At 41.7% G+C, this 24,649-nt stretch overlaps 2 protein-coding genes across 4 annotated transcripts in view; one reads left to right on the top strand and one right to left on the bottom strand.

The window, feature by feature from the left end:
• Window positions 1-24,649, top strand: part of LOC112566226 (stomatin-like protein 1) — a 77,432-nt gene that overhangs the window by 20,909 nt on the left and 31,874 nt on the right. The gene's annotated exons all lie outside the window — the stretch shown is intronic.
• LOC112566225 (cytochrome P450 2F3-like) lies at window positions 7,947-20,367 on the bottom strand. Of its 2 annotated transcripts, none has more exons than XM_025242266.1 (4): window positions 19,770-20,367; window positions 18,799-19,326; window positions 17,659-18,099; window positions 7,947-8,235 (listed from the first exon to the last, which is right to left on the bottom strand). In XM_025242266.1, exons 1-4 carry the CDS (start codon window positions 20,119-20,121, stop codon window positions 7,949-7,951), a joined length of 1,608 nt encoding a protein of 535 aa, XP_025098051.1. In that variant the 5' UTR covers window positions 20,122-20,367; the 3' UTR covers window positions 7,947-7,948. The 2 variants fall into 2 exon arrangements, with proteins under 2 accessions (XP_025098051.1, XP_025098052.1); XM_025242267.1 differs by lacking the exon at window positions 7,947-8,235 and adding an exon at window positions 13,133-15,080 and having other exon boundaries at window positions 19,770-20,359.

The following is a 24,649-nucleotide window of genomic DNA, read 5'->3' as shown; positions in this document are numbered from 1 at the left end:
TTTCAAAAATATATTCAGATTTGTCAGTGGACATAAGAAGACTAGAGAATATATCTTTGACTTTTTAAGAAGACAGGGCACATATTTAAGTAAAAGGTAAAATGAAAGGATCGAATGAAGGTTGCCATTGGAACTCTCGAATAACGAAAAAGAGACATCGTATATATGAAAAAAATCAATAAAGAAAGAAAAAAATCAATGAAAATGATTTTAAATAGTTCATTAGTTGTTAAAAAAGAGATAAAATAGTGCTACATTAGTAGCACAGCATAATGGTAAGAAACACGCTTACAAATTTTTGAACATTAACTTTGATTCCTTGTGATCGTGCATGTGTTTATGCTGTCTGCGAGTATCTCGGACAATTAAGCAAAGGAAAAATCTAATTGCTGTCAGGTGTATAGCTGAGGTCGGAAAGACTTGAATGGTTCACCCCGTGAAAGACAACCTATGAAAACGATGAAATTAAAGTCGCTGTCCTACAACTGCCTTTAGTGTGTTCTCTGTGTGTTTGCTTTTTAGCATATGTGTGTGAGTGTCACTGTTCCACAGCTCTGTGTCTGTTTCTGGAGTGTGTGTCGTTGTTTTGTGTGTGTGTTTTATACTGTTTCACAACTGTGTGTGTGTTTTTTTTTATTTCTATTTTTTCTCTGTCTTTTCCAGCCTGTCTCTTAGATTCTTTCGCCGCTCTACAACTGTATCTCATAGTCTGTCCTGTTTGTGTGTCCGGCTGACCTTCACTCAATACCAAGTCGTCGTCATTTTAGCCATCTGTAATACCTTGGTTTTCTTTCATTCTACACCAGTGGTTTAACCGGGTTCCATCGTAGGGTTGGTGCGTCTCAGGGTTCGTTCCTCCACGGAGGTCAGATATTCGTGATGACACTAAAGAAGGGATCGGTGAATGTGCATATCAAAGGAAACCAGTAGACTCAACAAGGGTGTTTGTGGACTCTTGCTGTAAAGTAGTTACATAGCTTAAGCTAAACAAACATCGAAGGTTTGCATTAATCCCTGGGCCGAGCCATTAAAGTCCCTGTGAAGTTCCTTGCCAAGACCTGTCACTACAGTTCCACGTGTCACCACATGCACCATTCTGTCGTCTCCAATGGCCTCCTTGAAGACGACTTTTGATGACTGACAATGATGACTGCATAACAGTTAGGCAGACATTTTTCGAAAGGGTCCGCAATTTCCCGTGAGAATAGGCATGCGCTATCGGGAGACTCATGGCAGCTTCCGTAAGAGAGACATAGACAATGAGACTGTCCTTTCTTGCATCAGCTGCGCATGTTTGAATACGGTGTGAGAATGAAACTCGATAAATATGTATCTTAATTGTCTGTGGAAATCAATGTGTTTTGATGTTTTTCCATTGTGTTTGTGCTGTGTTAACCCTTGTTTCCTCATAAAGCACTGCCACACTTTCTGGCATAAAGTCTTATTAAAAATGACATGTCCACACTCTCCTCTCCCTGCAGTGTGTTAATTCCTGCCATCATGCCATTTGCATCATAAGATAAATAATCCTTAATCTTGTATCCGTATAAAATGGCTGTTGTTGTGTTCATTGCATGACTGGCACACCTCTGAGTGACTTCATCTTGCCTTAATCTACCTGACTGCCTGACAGACAGCTGCAAAGACCAACTACAGCAATGCTTTTATTCTGCCTACATTTTCCTTCAAAAATAAGTTAAAAAATTAAAACGCTTTTATTTTGAATGTACTAAAAGGAGTAAAAGATTTTTTTCCTTAGGTCTAGGTATTTTCTTTCATACCTATATCTTAAAATATAAAAGTGTAAGGGGCCATTGAGTATTCCTAGTTCAAAAAGCATTTCCCTCCCCCTCCCCTCCCCACTCCACCAGATTTCTCCGAAGACAGCCAGGTGACCGGTCCGAGGTGGTAAAGCAGAAAAGCCTGACGACAGCCTCACCCTTCCATCTCCCCCTCTCTCCACAGAGCCTGTATGCCCTAAGGTGACAGGTCATGCCTGCTTGCTGCTTGGTGACTCGCACACACCGTATTGTAAACAATTGTTTTAAAAGACTGTAACAGACACCATACTCAGTGATTCCTCCTCGTGTACCCGTGGTATGTTCAAGTGTAAAGGGACTTAGGGATTTCCATAAATAATAAGCCTGGCTTACATGACAGTGAAATGATATTCAGCAAACAGCAAATCTCAGCGACAGTCAAGTTTATTTCCAAGAAAAGAAAAACAATCGGTTTCAATTGCTTTTGTTATCCATCCATTATACAAACATGGCTTTAGATACTATTCACAGATGTACTAATACAAGTTGTATGTTATCTTAAATATAGGATACAATTCTACACAGTCGCCTAGCAAAACACTGTTCTACATCTATACCTAAGAATGACTTTCACAAACATTTGGGTCATTGTTTGTTTTTTTTATTTATGATGTGACCATATATCTTACTGAAGATATTTCCAAGTGAAATTTCTTTATAGTCAGGTTTGTCTACATCCCTTTATTTGCTGAGTAGTTAAATTAAAGGTTCCATTCATGAATTTAAAGAACTGTTTTTGCACTTTTTTTTAAAAGGACAAAAATAAAGCTTCTAAATTCTCAAAGAATAAATTTCTTTGGTCCACCTGCTTTACCGTAGTTCAAGATATCTGTAGCATCCATATTTTACTAAATGTCACGACACCGTGAAGTGGGACTCTCGATTTCTTTTTTCCAAACACACCCGCAGGGCCACAAAAATACGCGTTCTTTCACACCAATACTAAAAATGACTTGTTAAGCAGACCGCCTCCTCTTACTAAACAAAAAAAAAAAAAAAAAAATTACATAGAAAAAGTTCTCACTACGATCTGTAACCTTTCTTCAAACAGATAATCCGGTGTAGACAATCTTCCGTTCATTAAGAGCAGTTAGAAGTCGATACGCTTCATCTTGCACAATGTCAACGCACATGTAATTATCCAATACTTCCTCACACAGATAATCTAATGCGAAACTAGGATTTAGAATATCCTCAACTGCGACTACAGCTAGAGTTGTGATGCTAGAGGATGTTTAATCCTAGTTAATGATCATGTCCTCACTGAGTTATACCAAATAGAGCATATAAATCTTCTAGACTTTCAATGTCACTAACTATTCACAAATACCTCACCAAATCATTTTAAGAATGTTATTTCCTACTACTTTATTTGTAAGAAACATTTTGATTGTCTTCAAAACGATTTTCAATCATTGTTGAAATTCTTGAACAATTCTTTACTTTCATTTTTCTACTTGTCGTTTGTCAGTTTTATACAAGCTCTTCTTTCTTTTGTCCACAAACTTTGGTTACTGATTTTTGTTGTTGGTAAGTGTACATTCATTCTTAATCATGTATAATTACTTTTTTATCAGTTGGCCACCTTTAAGAGACCTTCTTTAAACTGGTAAATAGCTGCATTGATATCCGAGTCAATCAAATATAGAGTAGTATTAAAAGAATAAATATTATTAGTTTACTATTCTAACTAAGCGTGATTTTTATAAGGATGAGTTAAAAATTAAAGTGACAAAAAATGAGCACACATTTGCTTAATATGAAGTACAAGCTACTCGTATTTTGGCAAATTAATAATTAGTAGAATAAAATCGAACCAAAAGTGGTCCCACTAATTGTTTAAAAATATTTTAAGTGTGCCCTAGACACGGAGCGTGTTGGGCCCTACAATTTTTTGGCATTGACTAAAGCCAAAACACATTCGGTCGGGCTTTCTAGGTCGGCAGTCCATTTTCTCTACGTGTAACATGCAAGTCATAGAAAAACAGGTGAGACTGTGTCCCTCGTTAATAGATGTGTTCCAGCCATGTAAAAACTTTGAGTGTAAATAAATAGGAAGCTGAATATGTGTTTGGTGCCCTCTGAGACGGTCAAGGCGGCTCCATCACTGTTTTTCTTCAATGTTTCTTTTTCCGGAACACATCCTAGACACATCTCGAACCTTGAAAGGTGCAGGACGATAGGTTAGTGCCAGCACACCTTGCAATGATGGAAAGCTCTCCAGTTTCGGGAGGCAGGAATTGGAAGTGTTGTACCATTGTTGACAGATATAGAAATAATTCCATTCTGGCAAGCGCCTCACCTATACAACTGCGCCGACCTGTACAAAATGATTTTGATCACATGTAATTTCAAAAGTCGAGAATTTCATTTAAAAAAATTTCCAGACTAAAGATTTCTCATGTGTATACCAATTGCCACAGGCGAGTTCTGAGGACGCAGCTTAACACCATTGTCACGAAAGAGTGGGATAGGGCTGTAGTGTGGGTTTGCACATCTGCTTTTACTTTAGGAGCGAGGATGAAACAATAGGTGGATGACGAATGATCGCCGATCGTGGGGAAGGACGGACGACAGGCCACCTTGATTGAAAGACACGGTTATGACCCAGGGTCGGGGAATGGGATGGAAGCCTAGGCTTGTGGTGGCGGTGACGTGTGATTGGCTATAGTGTGTCATGTGGTTTGACTGACGAATGGAAGCATGTTGACAGAAAAGATGTAGATGCAAGCTCAGGGTTTTCGCTAGGGGGAGAGGACGCGAAAGTAATTTGTGCGTTCAAGTCTTCGCTCCCCTGTGATCCTCCATTGGCCTTGGACGACGAAGAGTCTTGAGGGAGTAGGAATCCATCCCGGAAGAGCGACTAAAGCTGCTCAAACGCACTTGCGTTCAACGAGAAGCAGCTTATGTCCTACACGGCATAACGGACTAGTTGCTGTGGACACCACACCAGTGCTAACGTTCATGTGAGGAACGTCAGGCCTACAAGTGTCCGTTTCCAAGTGTACAAGGTGCACGGGGACGATTCTGTAAGGAAGTCCATTTCATATCCGTACCTGTAGACGTACTTGCGTGTACGGGGAAAACAACCTTCGTCCTTCCAAACAACACAACGGACAAGTTGCTGTGGACACTACATCGGCATTGAAGTTCAAGTGAGGAACATCAGGTCTACTGGCGTCGGTTCAAGGTGCACAGAGTGCAGGGGGGGGGGGCGATTCATGTGCGGAATCATCCCAACCTTCTTCGTAACTTTCTCGTCGTGTACCTAACAGCAGTCGACCGAAGTCTTAAGACATTATTTCTTCTGCAATGCGTCGAGAAAGCTCTCCCAGCGATAATAGTCAACAGAGAGAGATCTGCCCATAGACGGGATATTCGTGGATCTACCAAAGACTGTGATACCTGTGTGATACCTGTGTGATACCTGTGTCGTCTTGATTTGATTTCTGCTTACATCGGCTTGTGTACAGACGGACACAAATGATACTGCGTTGCGTCTGACTGTGTGCGGAGCATTGTATTTTTGTGGGCACATTTGAAAGTTTCTGCGGCAGACCACCATGCCATTTATTAACAAAACAACAACAACAAAAAAAAACAAAAAACGATTAACTCTTCCACGATCATCAGTACTCTTCAAAACGATAATGTTTTTTCTGTTTGTGAATTACTGGCTTCCTGTCGTATGGATGTCATGTGTACATCATTCTACGCTACAATTGTTTTCTCCTTTATCTACATAATGTCTATATGAGTATGGATCGTCATATTATATGTGTTCGTGAGCTAAAGAAAGGTTGCGAGAAGGTCCGGCGAAACTGACACACCAACTGAAAGGATTTACGTGCATGTTAGTAAAGCAGGGTTTTGGTCGATCCTGGTCAGGCTGTAGCTCGGGTGCGTATGGAACTAGGTATAGAAGAGGAAAGACACATTCGCGAGGCAAAGAACTAGGCGACGCACCCGTAACGAGAGCCAGAATTTTTTGTAGACAGGAATAATTCTCCTAGGGAACTTCCGTCCTCTTCCCTGGACCGACAAAAGAGGAACGGACTGATTTAGCGCTAGGGTGTTTAGCGATAGGGCGCCGGTCGGTCCGGTTACATGAATCTTTTCCATCTTTTCGTGGCAATCGGGTGCAACACATTTAATATATTAACAATTAATTATTAATATATATAATCGAGCTGCAACTGAATTGCCGTCTAGGGATTAATAAAGTATTATCTTATCTTATCTTATCTTATCTTACATTCTCGATGTATGGTTCTCACTATGGATACCACACGTCATAGGGTCACGTGATGGAGAACGAGACTTCGTGGAAGCAAAAACGAAAAAGAGTCCTGTGTAATTTCTCTTATTAAACACAACATTCTACTAAAAACCTTCAACGTTTTCCACATAAACACACATAAATAGACGAGATTCAAATGTATCCTACTCTTTACGCCATTCTATGCAGTTTTATTTTGCCTTTAGAATCCCTTTAATCTGTATGGTATTTTTTTTGACAGCTTTACACTGTTCAGGTACTTTCTTCTTTCACATAATTCGAATTCCACCATCCCCTGCCAGATTTTTGAAACATGGAATTCATGTGAGATTACATAGAACTTTGTCACACAACATGATACGCGCGGATTTATATTTGTATCCAATATTAACATAGGACGACACAAAAAGTCAAGAAGAAAGTGTCCATAAATGTTTGAATGCAATATGATAAATAATAATTATATAACATACCTGTAGAGAAGGGAATGAACTCTTCAGGTCTCCACAGTTTGCCGTCCTCTCCAATGAAACGTTCAGGTCGGAATCTGTCGGGGTCACCCCAGGTCTCCGGATCGCTCATCACAGAATGCAGGTTGGGGATGACTAAAGTGCCCTTAGGGATCGTGTATCCGCCAAACTTCACGTCACATGGGGTGGCATGCGGCACACTTAGTGGCGAAGGGGTGGCGCAGCGAAGAACCTCCCCGTGATTGACAGCCTCCATGTAAACTAACTGCGGTCTATCCTGTATGGTGGGCGCTCTCTGTGCCGACAACTCTGTGGATCTCCTCGTAGCACTTTCCTGCCACGTCAGGGGTGGTGAAGGAAGTAAACACAGAGTCCACAAGATAATTGTAGGGACCGATTCCGAGCCGCCTATAAATGCGTCGAAGGTTGTCTTAAGGATATTAACATCTGCAAAATGCAAATACATGTGTAACTTTTATAGTTCTTTGTGGTGATCAACAAGTGAAGATGAATAGTTATTTAATACTTCTTTTGAAGTTACGTTTTATTTGTTTGGTTCTGGGAAAAAGTATCTGTACATATAAACAAAAAGCATCGGTCTTTGTGTCTTTTAGGTTTTGTAGCTTAAGTTGCATTCTGGGAATGTTTAAACTGCACCTCATCATCAGCTTTTCCTCAAGGCTCATACAGATATTTGATCTTGTGAGCGCAAACTCAACTTCTACAAGGGTGTAGGGCGTTGGCTAAGATGAATAGGTGGTTCAGCGCACATTCTAGGTGTCTGAGACCCACTTTAGTCGTTGGTTTCCCAGACTAAATTTACCCACCCTTCCTGCTCATGATGGTAGGCGCCTCTGAGCCGACCTTAGCCTTCCAATTGAATGCACCTGGCATGTCCATTTTGTTACTACTTCAACATGGACATGTGAACGATTTTCTGTTAGCTGGGATGTCTTGGTGCAAAAAGTGGATATTTCTAACTAGTCCATAATTGGAAAAAAGAGTAGGTACCTAAAGTAATTCATTGATTTATGAATAAAAACTAAAAATCGTAGAAATCTATTCCTAAACATTCACCTTATGATTCCACATTTGAAGTAAAATTGTTTAAAATTGAAAAAATTGGAATAGGTATTTACTGTTGATGTGAGGTGATCCTGACTGACTGTTGCGCATGAATGATGTATTTCTGGATGTAGGCGCCAATAACAGTCGTCCACTGTGCCCTCGTCAGACGTGCGGTAGTGCTCGTCTACATAAGGTTTAATAAGCTTGTACAGCATACCTGCATGTTGTCCAACCTCGTTTCAAGTTAAGGCAATCTCCAGCAGGTGTCGTAGGAAAGGCATGACAGTGAGTGCGGCACCCGCTCCCAGTCGTTAAATAACGACATTCACCAGCCGCAGATAATTTCTAAAGACATCGTCGTCATACTCGAAGCGTTTGCCAAAGAGAATGGAGCAGATGTTGTTGGACACGCTAACTTGGGTCAAGTGGGTCAGATCGAGTGGCTGACCCTGGCTCTCGGATATGACCCTGATGTACTCTTTGATTTCTTCTTGGACCTTTACCGCCAGGACGTTTTTGCCCATCCCTAGCTCACGTAGGATCTCTATAGCAACTTTTCTTTGGTCTTTCCACACCGCACCAGAGGTGTCAACAACGCCTACGAAAATTAAAATTGTATTAGAACAATTTACTTGTTTCCCAAGAGGACCGTGATTAATGATATTATATATTTGTCATTGTAAGGTGTGTGCGTATGCATAAAAAGTATGATCACGTGCTTCGTGTAACTCCGCATTACAATATATACATACAACACTTTGGAGTCTGTGGAACTTACATATTCACTTATGCATATGTATAGTACTATTTATTTTATCACTTTGTATTTCTCTTGAAAGTCTATAGATATTTTGAATTTTGAATGTTTCTTTTAATGCTTATGTAAAAAATCGAACTTATACGATTAAAAACTGTCACCATCATCGATCAATAGTTATTAAATTCTCAAACTGTCGTAAAATGAACTAACTGCATGATGACCCACTCGTTGAAACTATTTCAGAGCTGAAATCTTTAGTTTTTCAACTTGCTTTGCTGTCGGTTATAATTCATAACATATACTATGAGGCCTGTCGGAGAAGGCGTCGGCGTTTTTTCCAAGCGCGTCCTTGAGGCTTGTAGCCGTTGAGCACCACCACCAGCCTGGGCTGCCAGGTACAGACTGAACACGTCACCGTACTGTCGTCGCCATGCTGCAAAACTGCTGCCGATGATCTTTCTCATCATCAGCAGCAGGTGACCAGCAGTGGTACAGCCAGCCAAGGTCCTGGAGGTGCACCTGCAGGTCGTTCTGACGGAAAGCCACCACACACAACGACAACACGACACGCCTACAGCAAGGCCTGTGTTTGATGTCGAGCATTTCCAGTAGAGATTCATGGTGCTTTGTTAGCTGTGTTTTACAACGACGGCAGCTGGAGCTCGAGCCTGACACAGCATTAAGAGGATACCAAGAGTGACACCTGCTTACATATTGAGAGCACAAAACAGGCCACGCCCCGTTTAGACGACTAAACGTCACTTTGTACTGACAATCATATGCTGGCAACACACACACACGACTAACAAACAAACAACCACAACTTTGCTGATACTCGTCGAAGGTGGGGCGTGGCCAACGTCACATCCGGGTCAGGCGCGTCTTCACTTTCCTACTGTGGTCGCTCTTGCTATCCTCTTGGATTGAATCTTTGGGGGCGGACTGTACCAGGTGTGCGCGTGCGTTACGCTTTAGACTGCCACACCTCTACAACCACTGTCTTCCACCTCCGTCTATAACACCTGTAGACATATCGTCACCGATAGAAAGAGATTTGTGTTTGTATTCAAGTCACCTTGGTAATATTAGACTGCTTGTATGTCAATGTATGAGTTGTGTCTGCGGTTCGCAGTTTGCAGACGACATTTTTGTTTCTTTCATGATGTGCTTATTTATTTATTATTTGTTAGTTCTGCTAGTTTCGTGACAGATCTTGCATACCGAAAATGCAAACGTGTTTACTTGAGATATGAGAGAATGATGGAGGAAAGGGAATATTAAGGTGAAAGGTCATTGATGGGTGTTGGTTTCAAGGGAGCAACGATATTACGAAAAGTAGTTTGTAGCTTGTAGTCTGCACTTTCTTATTTTTAACGATTAGTATACACGTTTCACATTCTGTCGTATGGATGTGTAAAGTAATAACAGGTTGTTATGGCAATAGAATGACTTTGCGCTTTTTGGTAAGCACGTAACCAAACGGACAGTTTAACTGAAGGTGAAAGTGTGAGAAAGGTTAGTCAGTGAGGCGTAGGCACCACCAATCTTTCAGCACAGACCACCTGGCATATGACAGACTCCATCTTGCTGTCGTATTGAAGCGATGATGAACTCGTACCTGGACAGTTGTTTAGTCAGGGTCAGGTATGCGAGGAACGCTAACAGTTGGCAGCTTTGGCTTTCATGCAGAGATAATACATTTGTACATTCCATCTTCCCCACCATCTCGCTGTATCCTGGACGTTTTATTTTAAAAATGTCAGTAACATTTTTCTGGTAATTGTTTTTTTCTTTCCACTTTCACCTGTACTGGTTTCCGTTGCTGCTTTTTGTCTTACTCAGTGTGTAGAACTGTATTCAGTGTAGTCAACATGTAGATGTAACATTCAGTTCAGTCACTTTCTGAAAACACTGCGGTCCAAATGCTGTTAAAATGAGCGACCTTCAAACCAGACAGTTGGAAATTTCATGTTCATCTGCTCGAGAAGAAGAAGAAAAAAAAAAGGAATCATTTTTTATCCGCCCACCCAAGTACATCAAGATGCTGGACACCAACATCACAGTCCGTCCGAAATCTTGCATTCGTCGTTACTGCAGACGTGACTCTTGATAGACAAATCACAACTGTCGGTCAGTCGTCCAGTTATGAACAACAACAACATATGGCCACAGGAGTTTTAGTTATTGTACAGCAAAAACAACGTAATACTCTCCTTTTCTATATCCGCCATCTACCCACTATTGAATCCTGTCAGCAGTAGATTTTTGGCGGTGACGAGGTAGAAAATGTCCTCAGTCCAGGGATACCGAAGGAAGAAGGCGTGCCTGAGTCACAACATGTAAATCTCCTTAGTGGAGATTATATAGTAGAGCATGGTAGATTACAAAGTAGAGCAGGGTAGTGTCCATCGACGCTGGATTCGGCGCGGTACTGACCCCTCACCTAGACGAGAGTTTTATTTGTACTGGCTGAATGAACTGGAGACTTTGTGAATGAGGAAGAATCGCCTCCCCGGACCATTCTTTGCCTTTGGTCCAGCTCTCAGCAGCACTTGGGCTAAGAGAACCGTTAGCCCCGTGACGTCACCGTGGAGTACGTCTGCTGTAACCCCGGAAACCACCTCACCGACACGGCCAGTGTCGTCAGTTACGCGGAGAGACCAAATAATTCTCGGGGAAGGATCAACCGTTTCTACCTTAAGTTCATTGTGTTATTAGGATTCTAGTTGGCTGGAGATGTGGAGGGCGACAAGCCTGATGATGGGACGATGAACTTTGGGTAACGAACACAATGATGGATCGAGCGCTTATAAAACGGATTATTCAACCGGAACATTAGAACTGGAACCTTATTACATAATTAGTACATATTCTTCATACTTTGACTCTAAGATTTGCGTGTGCTGAGATTGATCATGAGAGTGCCCACGATGTCAACATTGCAGATATCGTTCAGATTTTCGTTGCCTTTACAACACTGTGTTGAGGCGAATAGTTATTAATAAGTATTTGTCTTTTAGTTTGTAAAGTCCTGAACCACTCGATAACGAAATGAAGGTGATTTGGGCAGCCTCAGGCAATCGTTTTGCTGTGTGTTAAAAGAACACACATTTGTCTGGTGCAAGTGTGTGATTGAACCACCCTTACCGTGACACACACGCTCTCTGTAGACCAGTGGTTCTTAACCGGGGTTCGATCTAACCCTAGGGGTTGGGTGAGTCGGTCTCAGGGGTTCGGTGGAGCCTCCTCCACGGACGTCAAGACACACCCGCAATTCGTGATGACACTAAAGAAGGGTTCGGTGAATGTGCATATGAAACTTGGGTTTGGTACCTCAAACAAGGTTAAGAACCACTGCTGTAGACTTTGGGCGGGTGTTAGAAAGATCAATGTCTACAAAATCGGTGTTTTTGTGGACTCTTGCTACTTCTTCGTACTTAAGTAGTTACCTAGCTTAAGCTAAACAAGCATCGAAGGTTTGCATTAATCTGGGCCGAGCCATTAAAGTCCCCTCATCCCAGAGGTCACGTGAAGTTCTTTGCCAAAGACCTGTCACTACAGTTCCACGTCGTCACGTGTCAACCCCATCCACAGCACGAGTGCACCATATACCTGTCGTCTCCCCAATGGCCTCCCTTGAAGAACGACTTGATTGATGACTGACAAAGTGATGACTGCATAACAGTAGGCAGACATTTTTCGAAAGGGTCCGCAATTTCCCGTGAAGATATGCATGCGCTATCGGGAGACTCATAGCAGCTTCCGTCGGGCCGCCCATTCCGTTGGCCTCCAAGAGAGACATAGACAATGAGACTGTCCTTTCTTGCATCAGCCGTGCAATGTTTGAACACTACGGTGTGAGAATGAAACTCGATAATATATGTATCTTAATTGTCTGTGTGGAATCAATGTGTTGTGATGTTTTCTATTGTTGTTGTGCTGTGATAACCCTTGTTTCCTCATAAGCACTGCCACTGCTTTCTGGCATAAAGTCTTATTTAAAAATGACACATGTCCACACTCTCCTCTCCCTGCAGTGTGTTAATTCCTTGCCATCATGCCATTTGCATCATAGAGATAAATAATCCTTAATCTTGTATCCGTATAAAATGGCTGTTGTTGTGTTCATTGCATGACTAGCTCACCTCTGAGTGACTTCATCTTGCCTTAATCTACCTCACTGCCTCACAGACAGCAGCAAAGACCAACTACAGCAATGCTTTTATTCTGCCTACATTTTCCTTCAAAAATAAGTTTAAAAAATTAAAACTCTTTTATTTTGAATGTGCTAAAAAGAGTAAAAGATTTTTTCCTGAGGTCTCGGTATTTTCTTTAATACCTATATCTTAAAATATAAAAGTGTAAGGGGCCATTGAGTATTCCTAGTTCAAAGAGTACTCCCCCTCCCCCGTTCCACCAGATTTCTCCGAAGACCGCCAGGTGACCGGTCCTAGGTGGTAAAGCAGAAAAGCCTGACGACAGCCTCACCCTTCCATCTCCCCCTCTCTCCACAGACCCTGTATGCCCTAAGGTGACAGGTCCTGCCTGCTTGCTGCTTGGTGACTCGCACACACAGTATTGTAAACAATTGTTTTAAAAGACTGTAACAGACACCATACTCAGTGATTCCTCCTCGTGTACCCGTGGTATGTTTAAGTGTAAAGGGACTCAGGGATTTCCATAAATAATAATCCTGGCTTACATGACAATGAAATGATATTCAGCAAACAGGAAATCTCAGCGACAGTCAAGTTTATTTCCAAGAAAAGAAGAACAAGCGGTTTAATTGGTTTTGTCATCGATCCATTATACAAACATGGCTTTATATACTATTCACAGATGTACTAATACAAGTTGTATGTTATCTTAAATATAGGATACAATTCTACACAGTCACCTAAAAAAACTGTTCTACATCTTTATACCTAAGAATAACTTTCACAAACATTTGGGCCATTGTTTTTTTTATTTATGATGTGACCATATATCTTACTGAAGATATTTCTCAGTGAAATTTCTTTATTGTCAGGTTTATCTACATCCATTTATTTGCTGAGTAGTTAAATTAAAGGTTCCCTTCATGAATTTAAAGAACTAATTTTGCACTTTTTTTTAAAGGACATAAATAAAGCTTCTAAATTTTCAAAGAATGAATCTCTTTGGTCCACCTGGTTTATCGTAGTTCAAGATATCTGTAGCATCCATATTTTACTAAATGTCACGACACCGTGAAGTGGGACTCTGCTTTTTCTTCCAAACACACCCGCGGGGCCACAAAAATACGCGTTCTTTCACACCAATACTAAAAATGACTTGTTAAGCAGACCGCCTTCTCTTACTAAACAAAACAAAACAAAAAAAAAATTACGTAAAAAAAGTTCTCACTACGATCTGTAACCTTTCTTCAAACAGATAATCCGGTGTAGACAATCTTCCGTTCATTAAGAGCAGTTAGAAGTCGATACGCTTCCATCTTGCACAATGTCAACGCACATGTAATTATCTAATACTTCCTAACACAGATAATCCAGTTGGAAACTAGGATTTAGAATATCCTCAACTGCGACTACAGCTAGAGTTGTGGTGCTAGAGGATGTTTAAATCCTAGTTAATGATCATGTCCTTACTGAGTTATACCAAATAGAGCTATAAATCTTCTAGACTTTCAATGTCACTAACTATTCACAAAATACCTCACCAAATCATTTTCATAAATGTTATTTCCTACTACTTTATTTGTAAGAAACATTTTGATTGTCTTCAAAACAATTTTCAATCATTGTTGAAATTCTTGAACAATTCTTTACTTTCATTTTTCTACTTGTCGTTTGTCAGTTTTATACAAGCTTTTCTTTCTTTTGACCACAAATTTTGGTTACTGATTTTTGTTGTTGGTAAATGTACATTCATTCTGAATCATGTATAATTACATTTTTATCAGTTGGCCACCTTTAAGAGACCTTCTTTAAACTGGTAAATAGCTGCATTGATATCCGAGTCAATCAAATATAGAGTAGTATTAAAAGAATATTGGTATTATTAAACGTCTAACTAAACGTGATTTATATAAGGAAGAGTTAAAGAATTAAAGTGACAAAAAATGAGCACGCATCTGCTTAATATGAAGTACAAGCTACTCGTATTTTGGCAAATTAGTAATTAGTAGAATAAAATCGAACCAAAAGTGGTCCCACTAATTGTTTAAAAATATTTTAAGTGTGCCCTAGACACGGAGCGTGTTGGGCCCTACAATTTTTTGCCATTGACTAAAGCCAAAACACATTAGGTCGGGCTTTCTAGGTCGGCAGTCCATTTTCTCTACGTGTAACATGAAAGTCATAGAAAAACAGGTGAGACTGTGTCCCTCGTTAATAGATGTGTTGCAGCCATGTAAAAACTTTGAGTGTAAATAAATAGGAAGCTGAGATATGTGTTTTGGTGCCCTCTGAGACGGTCAAGGCGGCTCCATCACTGCTTTTCTTCAAATGTTTCTTTTCCGGAACACATCCTAGACACAGCACGAACCTTGAAAGGTGCAGGACGATAGGTTAGTGCCAGCACACCTTGCAATGATGGAAGCTCTCCAGTTTCGGGAGGCAGGAATTGGAAGTGTTGTACCATTGTTGACAGATATAGAAATAATTCCATTCTGGCAAGCGCCTCACCAATACAACTGCGCCGACCTGTACAAAAATGATTTTGATCACATGTAATTTAAAAGTCGAGAATTTCATTAAAAAAATTTCCAGACTAAAGATTTCTCATGTGTATACCAATTGCCACCAGGCGAGTTCTGAGGACGCAGCTTAACACCATTGTCACGAAAGAGTGGGGATAGGGCTGTAGTGTGGGTTTGCACATCTGCTTTTACTTTAGGAGCGAGGATGAAACAATAGGTGGATGACGAGGGATCGCCGATCGTGGTGAAGGACGGACGACAGGCCACCTTGATTGAAAGACACGGTTATGACCTAGGGTCGGGGAATGGGATGGAAGCCTAGGCTTGTGGTGGCGGTGAGGTGTGATTGGCTATAGTGTGTCATGTGGTTTGACTGACGAATGGAAGCATGTTGACAGAAAAGATGTAGATGCAAGCTCAGGGTTTTCGCTAGGGGGGAGAGGACGCGAAAGTAATTTGTGCGTTCAAGTCTTCGCTCCCCTGTGATCCTCCATCAGCCTCGGACGACAAACAGTCTTGAGGGAGTAGGAATCCATCCCGGAAGAGCGACTAAAGCCGCGCAAACGCACTTGCTCTCAACGAGAAGCAACTTATGTCGTACACGGCATAACGGACTAGTTGCTGTGGACACCACACCAGTGCTAACGTTCATGTGAGAACGTCAGGCCTACAAGTGTCCGTTTCCAAGTGTACAAGGTGCACGGGGACGATTCATGTAAGGAATCGTCCCAATCTTCATCTCCGTACCTGTAGACGTACTTGCGTGTACGGGGAAGCAACCTTCGTCCTTCCAAACAACACAACGGACAAGTTGCTGTGGACACCACATCGGCATTGAAGTTCAAGTGAGGAACATCAGGTCTACTGGCGTCGGTTCAAGGTGCACAGAGTGAAGGGGGGGGTGGGCGATTCATGTGCGGAATCATCCCAACCTTCTTCGCAACTTTCTCGTCGTATACCTAACAGCAGTCGACCGAAGTCTTAAGACATTATTTCTTCTGCAATGCGTCGAGAAAGCTCTCCCAACGGTAATAGTCAACAGAGAGAGAGATCTGCCCATAGACGGGATATTCGTGGATCTACCAAAGACTGTGATACCTGTGTGATACCTGTGTGATACCTGTGTCGTCTTGATTTGATTTCTGCTTACATCGGCTTGTGTACAGACGGACACAAATGATACTGCGTTGCGTCTGACTGTGTGCGGAGCATTGTATTTTTGTGGGCACATTTGAAAGTTTCTGCGGCAGACCACCGTGCCATTTATTAACAAACAACAACAACAACAAAAACAAAAAACGATTAACTCTTCCACGATCATCAGTACTCTTCAAACGATAATGTTTTTTCCTGTTTGTGAATTACTGGCTTCCTGTCGTATGGATGTCATGTGTACATCATTCTACGCTACAATTTTTTTCTCCTTTATCTATATAAATGTCTATATGAGTATGGATCGTCATATTATATGTGTTCGTGAGCTAAAGAAAATTTTCTGTCGTGGGTTTCCACGACAGACAATAAAGTTTGATTTGATTTGATTTGATTGATTTATCTTTGCTTCGATGATTGTGTACTGTTTAGCGATTCAGTGATTAAAACACTGTTAAAGCATGTAGTTCATTGAACGTGGAAGACGACATTCGCAAAAAAGCGTCTGCACTGCCGTGAATCTTCCGAAGATATTTCCTTTAGCAGACACGAATATGCTCCTAATCGGTTCCTTCCACCTACCCACTCCCTCACCCACATCTTTTTTCTTTCTTCTTCTCTCTCTCCGCTTCATGTAATATAACTATCGTAGCCACAGCTGCGTCTAAAAGTATCTCGTCGTCGATGTTGCCTGCCATATTGTTAACTTCCCACAATGCACTGCGGATGACGTCAGTTCGCAAGACACGTGTGTGGCCCTTGCTACGTGGGAGTAGGACGCATTGCGCTAAGCTGTCTAGGCGCAAGTTTTTGTACAAGAAACATTGCAGCGTGGGAATAGGCCTTTAGGCTTGTAAGACTCTGACTGTCGGAAACTGATGAAAAGACAATTTTGAATCTTTTCCATCTTTTCGTGGCAATCGGGTGCAGCACATTCTCGATGCATGGTTCTCCCTATGGAAACCACACGGCATAGGGTCACGTGATGGAGAACGAGACTTCGTGGAAGCAAAAACGAAAAAGAGTCCTGTGTAATTTCTCTTATTAAACACAACATTCTACTAAAAACCTTCAACGTTTTCCACATAAACACACATAAATAGACGAGATTCAAATTTATCCTACTCTTTACGCGATTCTATGCAGTTTTATTTTGCCTTTAGAATCCCTTTAATCTGTATGGTATTTTTTTTGACAGCTTTACACTGTTCAGGTACTTTCTTCTTTCACATAATTTGAATTCCACCATCCCCTGCCAGATTTTTGAAACATGGAATTCATGTGAGATTACATAGAACTTTGTCACACAACATGACACGCGCGGATTTATATTTGTATCCAATATTAACATAGGACGACACAAAAAGTCAAGAAGAAAGTGTCCATAAATGTTTGAATGCAATATGATAAATAATAATTATATAACATACCTGTAGAGAAGGGAATGAACTCTTCTGGTCTCCACAGTTTGCCGTCCTCTCCAATGAAACGTTCAGGTCGGAATCTGTCGGGGTCACCCCAGGTCTCCGGATCGCTCATCACAGAATGCAGGTTGGGAATGACTAAAGTGCCCTTAGGGATCGTGTATCCGCCAAACTCCACGTCACATGGGGTGGAATGTGGCACACTTAGTGGCGAAGGGGTGGCGCAGCGAAGAACCTCCATGATGACAGCCTCCATGTAAACTAACTGCGGTCTATCCTGTATGGTGGGCGCTCGCTCTGTGCCGACAACTCTGTGGATCTCCTCGTAGCACTTGTCCTGCACGTCAGGGTGGTGAAGGAAGTAAACCAGAGTCCACAGGATAGTTGTAGGGCCCGATTCCGAGCCGCCTATAAATACGTCGAAGGTTGTCTTAAGGATATTAACATCTGCAAAATGCAAATACATGTACATGTGTAACTTTTATAGTTATTTGTGGTAATCAACAAGTGAAGATCAATAGTTATTTAATACGTCTTTTGAAGTTACGTTTTATTTGTTTGGTTCTGGGAAAAAGTATCTGTACATATAAACAAAAAGCATCGGTCTTTGTGTCTTTTAGGTTTTGTAACTTAAGTTGCATTCTGGAATGTTTAAACTGCCCCTCATCATCAGCTTTTCCTCAAGGCTCATACAGATATTTGATCTTGTGAGCGCAAACTCAACTTCTACAAGGGTGTAGGGCGTTGGCTAAGATGAATAGGTGGTTCAGCGCACATTCTAGGTGTCTGAGACCCACTTATTCGTTGGTTTCCCTGACTAAATTTACCCACCCTTCCTGCTCATGGATGGTAGGCGTCTGAGCCGACCTTAGCCTTCCAATTACCGAATGCACCTGGCATGTCCATTTTGTTACTACTTCAACATGGACATGTGAGCTATTTTCTGTTAGCTAGGATGTCTTGGTAGAAAAAGTGGATATTTCTAACTAGTCCATAATTGGAAAAAAGAGTAGGTACCTAAAGTAGTTCATTGATTTATGAATCAAAACTCAAAATCGTAAAAATCTTTTTGCAAACATTCACCTTATGATCCCACATTTGAAGTAAAATTGTTTAAAATTGAAAAAATTGGAAATAGATATTTACTGTTGATGTGAGGTGATCCTGACTGACTGTTACGATGATGATGTATTTCTCTGATGTAGGCGCCAATAAAGTCGTCGACTGTGCCCTCGTCAGACCTGCGGTAGTGCTCGTCTACAAAAGGTTTAATAAGCTTGTACAGCACAACCTGCATGTTGTCCACAACTCGTTTCAAGTTAAGGCAATCTCCAGGCAGGTGTCGTAGGAAAGGCATGACAGTGAGTGCAGCACCCGCTCCCCAGTCGTTAACAACGACATTCACCAGATGAAGATAATTTCTAAAGACATCGTCGTCATACTCGAAGCGTTTGCCAAAGAGAATGGAGCAGATGTTGTTGGACATGCTAGCTTTGGTGAAGTGGCTCAAATCCAGTGGCTGACCCTGACTCTCGGATATGACCCTGATGTACTCTTTGATTTCTTCTTGGACCTTTACCGCCAGGACGTTTTTGCCCATCCCTAGCTCTCGTAGGATCTCTATAGCAACCTTTCTTTGGTCTTTCCACACCGCACCAGAGGTGTCAACAACGCCTACGAAAATAAAAATTGTATTACAGCAATTTCCTTGTTTCCCAAGAGGACCGTGATTAATGAATATTATTATGTTTGTCATTGTGGGTGTGTGCGTGTGCATAAAAAGTATGATCACGTGCCTTCGTGTAACGTCCGCATTACATATATAATATATAAACAACGCTTTGAGTCTTTGGAACCGAGAAACAGTACTTTACATATTCACTATACATATGTATAGTAACTCGTTTATTTTTATCATCTTTGCATTTCTCTTGAAAGTCTAAAGAGATATTTGAACTAGAATTTTGCTTATGTTACAAAAATCGAACTTATACGATTAAAACTGTCACCACATCGATCAATGCTTGAATCTCAAACTGTCTAAAATGAAACTTGCATGATGACCCACTCGTTTGAAACTACTTCATAGCTGAAATCTTTTAGGTTTTTAAACTTGCCTTTGCTGTCGGTTATTATTTCCCGCACATAACTATAGGCCCTGTTGGAGAAGGCGTCGGCGTTTTTTACTAATGCGTGCTTGATGACTTTGTAGCCGTTGAGCACCACCACCAGCTGGCTGCCCAGGTACAGACTGAACACGTCACCGTACTGTCGTCGCCATACTGCGAACTGCTGCCGAGGATCTTTCTTCATCATCAGCAGCAGGTGACCCAACAGTGGTACAGCCAGCCAAGGTCCTGGAGGTGCACCTGCAGGTCGTCTGACGGAAAACCACCACAACAACGACAACACGGCAACGCCTAAAGCAAGGCCTGTGTTGATGTCGAGGATTTCCAGTAGAGATGTCATGGTGCTCTGTTAGCTGTCTTTTACAACGACGGCAGCTGGAGCTCGAGCCTGACACAGCATTAAAGAGGATACCAAGAGTGACACCTGTTATATGAGAGCCAAAACAGGCCACGCCCCTGTTAGACGACTAAACGTCACTTTGTACTGACAATCATATGCTGGCAACACACACACTAACAAACAAACAACCACACATTTTGCTGATACTCGTCGAAGGTGGGCGTGGCCACCGTCACATCCGGGTCAGCGCGTCTTCACTTTCCTACCTGTGGTCGCTCTTGGTATCCTCTTGGATTGAATCTCGAGGGCGGTGAACCACGGTGTGCGCGTGCGCTACGCTTTAGACTGCCACACCTCTGCAATCCCTCTCTTCGACCTCCGTCTACCCGTCTATAACACCTGTAGACATGTCGTCGCCGATAGAAAGAGATTTGTGTTTGTATTCAAGTCACCTTGGTAATATTAGACTGCTTGTATGTCAATGTATGAGTTGTGTCTGTGGTTCGCAGTTTGCAGACGACATTTTTGTTTCTTTCATGATGTGCTTATTTATTTATTATTTGTTAGTTCTGCTAGTTTCGTGGCAGATCTGCATACCGAAAATGCAAACGTGTTTACTTGAGATATGAGAGAATGATGGAGGAAAGGGAATATTAAGGTGAAAGGTCATTGATGGGTGTTGGTTTCAAGGGAGCAACGATATTAGGAAAAGTAGTTTGTAACTTGTAGTCTGCACTTTATTATTTTTAATGATTAGTATACACGTTTCACATTCTGTCGTATCGATGTGTAAAGTAATAACATTGTTATGGCAATAGAATGACTTTGCGCTTTTAGGTAAGCGTGTAACCAAACGGAAGGTTTAACTGTAGGTGAAAGTGTGAGAAAGGTTAATATTTTGTCAAAAAATTGGTCAGAACACTAGTCCGTGAGGCGTAGGCACCACCAATCTTTCAGCACAGACCACCTGGCATATGACAGACTCCATCTTGCTGTCGTATTGAAGCGATGATGAACTCGTACCTGGACAGTTGTTTAGTCAGGGTCAGGTATGCGAGGAACGCTAACAGTTGGCAGCTTTGGCTTTCATGCAGAGATAATACATTTGTACATTCCATCTTCCTCACCACCTCGCTGTATCCTGGACGTTTTATTTTAAAAATGTCAGTAACATTTTTCTGGTAATTGTTTTTTTTCTTTCCGCTTTCACCTGTACTGGTTTCCGTTGCTGCTTTTTGTCTTACTCAGTGTGTAGAACTGTATTCAGTGTAGTCAACATGTAGATGTAACATTCAGTTCAGTCACATTCTGAAAACACTGCGGTCAAAATGCTGTTAAAATGAGCGACCTTCAAACCAGACAGTTGGAAATTTCATGTTCATCTGCTCGAGAAGAAGAAGAAAAAAAAAAGGAATCATTTTTTATCAGCCCACCCAAGTAGATCAAGATGCTGGACACCAACATCACAGTCCGTCCGAAATCTTGCATTCGTCGTTACTGCAGACGTGACTCTTGATAGACAAATCACAACTGTCGGTCAGTCGTCCAGTTATGAGCAACAGCAACATATGGCCACAAGAGTTTTAGTTATTGTACAGCAAAAACAACGTAATGCTCTAATTTTCTATATCCGCCATCTACCCACTATTGAATCCTGTAAGCAGTAGATTTTTGGCGGTGACGAGGTAGAAAATGTCCTCAGTCCCGGGACACCGAAGGAAGAAGGCGTGCCTGAGTCACAACATGTAAATCTCCTTAGTGGAGATTACATAGTAGAGCATGGTAGATTACATAGTAGAGCAGGGTAGTGTCCATCGACGCTGGATTCGGCGCGGTCCAAACCCTTGTGAATTAACCTCACCTAGACGAGAGTTTTATTTGTATTGGCTGAATGAACTGGAGACTTTGTGAATGAGGAAGAATCGCCTCCCCGGACCATTCTTTGCCTTTGGTCCAGCTCCCAGCAGCACTTGGGCTAAGAAAACCGTTAGCCCCGTGACGTCACCGTGGAGTACGTCTGCTGTGACCCCGGAAACCACCTCACTGACACGGCCAGTGTCGTCAGTTACGCGGAGAGACCAAATAATTCTCGGGGAAGGATCAACAGTTTCTACCTTAAGTTCATTGTGTTATTAGGATTCTAGTTGGCTGGAGATGTGGAGGGCGACAACCCTGATGATGGGACGATGAACTTTGGGTAACGAACACAATGATGGATCGAGCGCTTATAAAACGGATTATTCAACCGGAACATTAGAACTGGAACCTTTTTACATAATTAGTATATAATCTTCATACTTTGACTCTAAGATTTGCGTGTGCTGAGATTGATCATGAGAGTGCCCACGATGTCAACATTGCACGCATCGTTCAGATTTTCGTCGCCTTTAGAACACTGTGTTGAGGCGAATAGTTATTAATAAGTATTTGTCTTTTAGTTTGTAAAAAAAACCACTCGATAACGAAATGAAGGTGATTTTGGGCAGCCTCAGGCAATCGTTTCGTTGTGTGTTAAAAGAACACACATTTGTCTGGTGCAAGTGTGTAATTGAACCACCCTTACCGTGACACACACGCTCTCTGTAGACCAGTGGTTCTTAACCGGGGTTCGATCGAACCCTAGGGGTTGGGTAGTCGGTCTCAGGGGTTCGGTGGAGCCTCCTCCACGGACGTCAAGACACACCCGCAATTTGTGATGACACTAAAGAAGGGTTCGGTGAATGTGCATATGAAACTTGTGGGTTCAGTACCTCAAACAAGGTTAAGAACCACTGCTGTAGACATTGGGCGGGTGTTAGAAAGATCAATGTCTACAAAATCGGTCTTTTTGTGGACTCTTACTACTTCTTGTACTTAAGTAGTTACCTAGCTTAAGCTAAACAAACATCGAAGGTTTGCATTAATCTGGGCCGAGCCATTAAAGTCCCCTCATCTCAGAGGTCACTTGAAGTTCCTTGCCAAAGACCTGTCACTACAGTTCCACGTCGTCACTTGTCAACCCCATCCACAGCACGAGTGCACCATATACCTGTCGTCTCCCCAATGGCCTCCCTTGAAGAACGACTTGATTGATGACTGACAAAGTGATGACTGCATAACAGTAGGCAGACATTTTTCGAAAGGGTCCGCAATTTCCCGTGAAGATATGCATGCGCTATCGGGAGACTCATAGCAGCTTCCGTCGGGCCGCCCATTCCGTTGGCCTCCAAGAGAGACATAGACAATGAGACTGTCCTTTCTTGCATCAGCTGCGCAATGTTTGAACACTACGGTGTGAGAATAAAACTCGATAATATATGTATCTTAATTGTCTGTGTGGAATCAATGTGTTGTGATGTTTTCCATTGTTGTTGTGCTGTGTTAACCCTTGTTTCCTCATAAGCACTGCCACTGCTTTCTGGCATAAAAACTTATCTTAAAATGCCACAAGTCCACACTCTCCTCTCCCTGCATATGAAACTTGTGGGTTCGGTGCCTCAAACAAGGTTAAGAACCACTGTTCTACACCATCTAACCTCACATTATTGATGATGAACCGGCCGAGGAATGAAGTTCAAGTCTCTTCAAAGCCACGACATTAGCCTCCGTCCTTGTTCCTTGCTTCACGGTGTTCACTTCAAATTAGCAGCACCTTAACACTTTCTTTTTATGTTACCTGAAAACAATATGACTGAAGTGTCGGCATCTTGAGAATTGGGCAGGCCTTAAAGTTGGAGTGAAATGAGAAGTAGAAGAATTGTCAGCTAAAGTAAAAATGTTGACAAAACGCTTGTCTTCGATCACCGCCACACTCCACAACACCCGGCTTCATGTTTCAACCTCCATGCTGTGTCACTCAAGTGGATCCTGAAGAACCAGTAAAAGGGTGTAAACTCGTGCATTTTTATCAACCCTTGCAAATTCGTGTTCTTTCTTTGAGCGAGCAAAAAGAAGTTTGTGTTTGTATAGATTTGGTTAACCTTCTAATTATTTGTCAAAAACCAAATGAAGCAGTTTACGAAAGAAAGGGCAAGTAGGAGATAAAGAGTTTTTTCCGTGTAAAATAAGCGGTAAAATATTTCCCATTAATCTTCTCTAGTGAATATAAACAAAAATAAGTTTTCAGAGCCCCAGAAAATATCACAAGTAGTTTCTCTGCTGAAATATGAAATATATCTCTTGAACTATTGCCTTCAAGTAAAAATATTAATTTATTATTTTATGGAGAAAGGTTTGATTGTGAGAGCACTTGATGAGGTACATTAATTATCTTCCTCCTCACTTAACCCATAATTTGAAATTTTATTACAAAAGTATTCTTTTTTCGATCAAAAAAAGTTAAAAAATAAAAAGTGTGATGAGAGTAAATTATCCACCTTCCCCCACCGCCCCGCTCCGATCTTGCTCGTATATAAGTAACCTGTGTCCTGCTCATTAACCCCGCGAGGAAAACAACCATGCAGTGAGAGTTCAGTAGGTACAGTGATGAGCTTCACCACACTGAAGACTCACTTGCAAGAAGTCCAAAACAACAGTTGCGCAAACCAAA

This window comes from Pomacea canaliculata, linkage group LG6 (assembly GCF_003073045.1).
Source record: "Pomacea canaliculata isolate SZHN2017 linkage group LG6, ASM307304v1, whole genome shotgun sequence".
In the NCBI taxonomy this organism is placed as follows: Eukaryota; Metazoa; Mollusca; class Gastropoda; order Architaenioglossa; family Ampullariidae; genus Pomacea; species Pomacea canaliculata.
Note: the sequence above shows the minus strand (reverse complement) of the source record. Positions and strands in the feature narration are given on the sequence as shown.

Coding starts and splice junctions, on each gene's coding strand:
- LOC112566225 (XM_025242266.1), bottom strand. CDS start 20,121: ATGACATCTCTACTGGAAATCCTCGACATCAACACAGGCCTTGCTTTA. Junction 19,327..19,769: donor AATAATAACCGACAGCAAAG/GCAAGTTTAAAA, acceptor TTATTTTCGTAG/GCGTTGTTGACACCTCTGGT. Junction 8,236..17,658: donor GTTCATTCCCTTCTCTACAG/GTATGTTATATA, acceptor TAATTTTCGTAG/GCGTTGTTGACACCTCTGGT.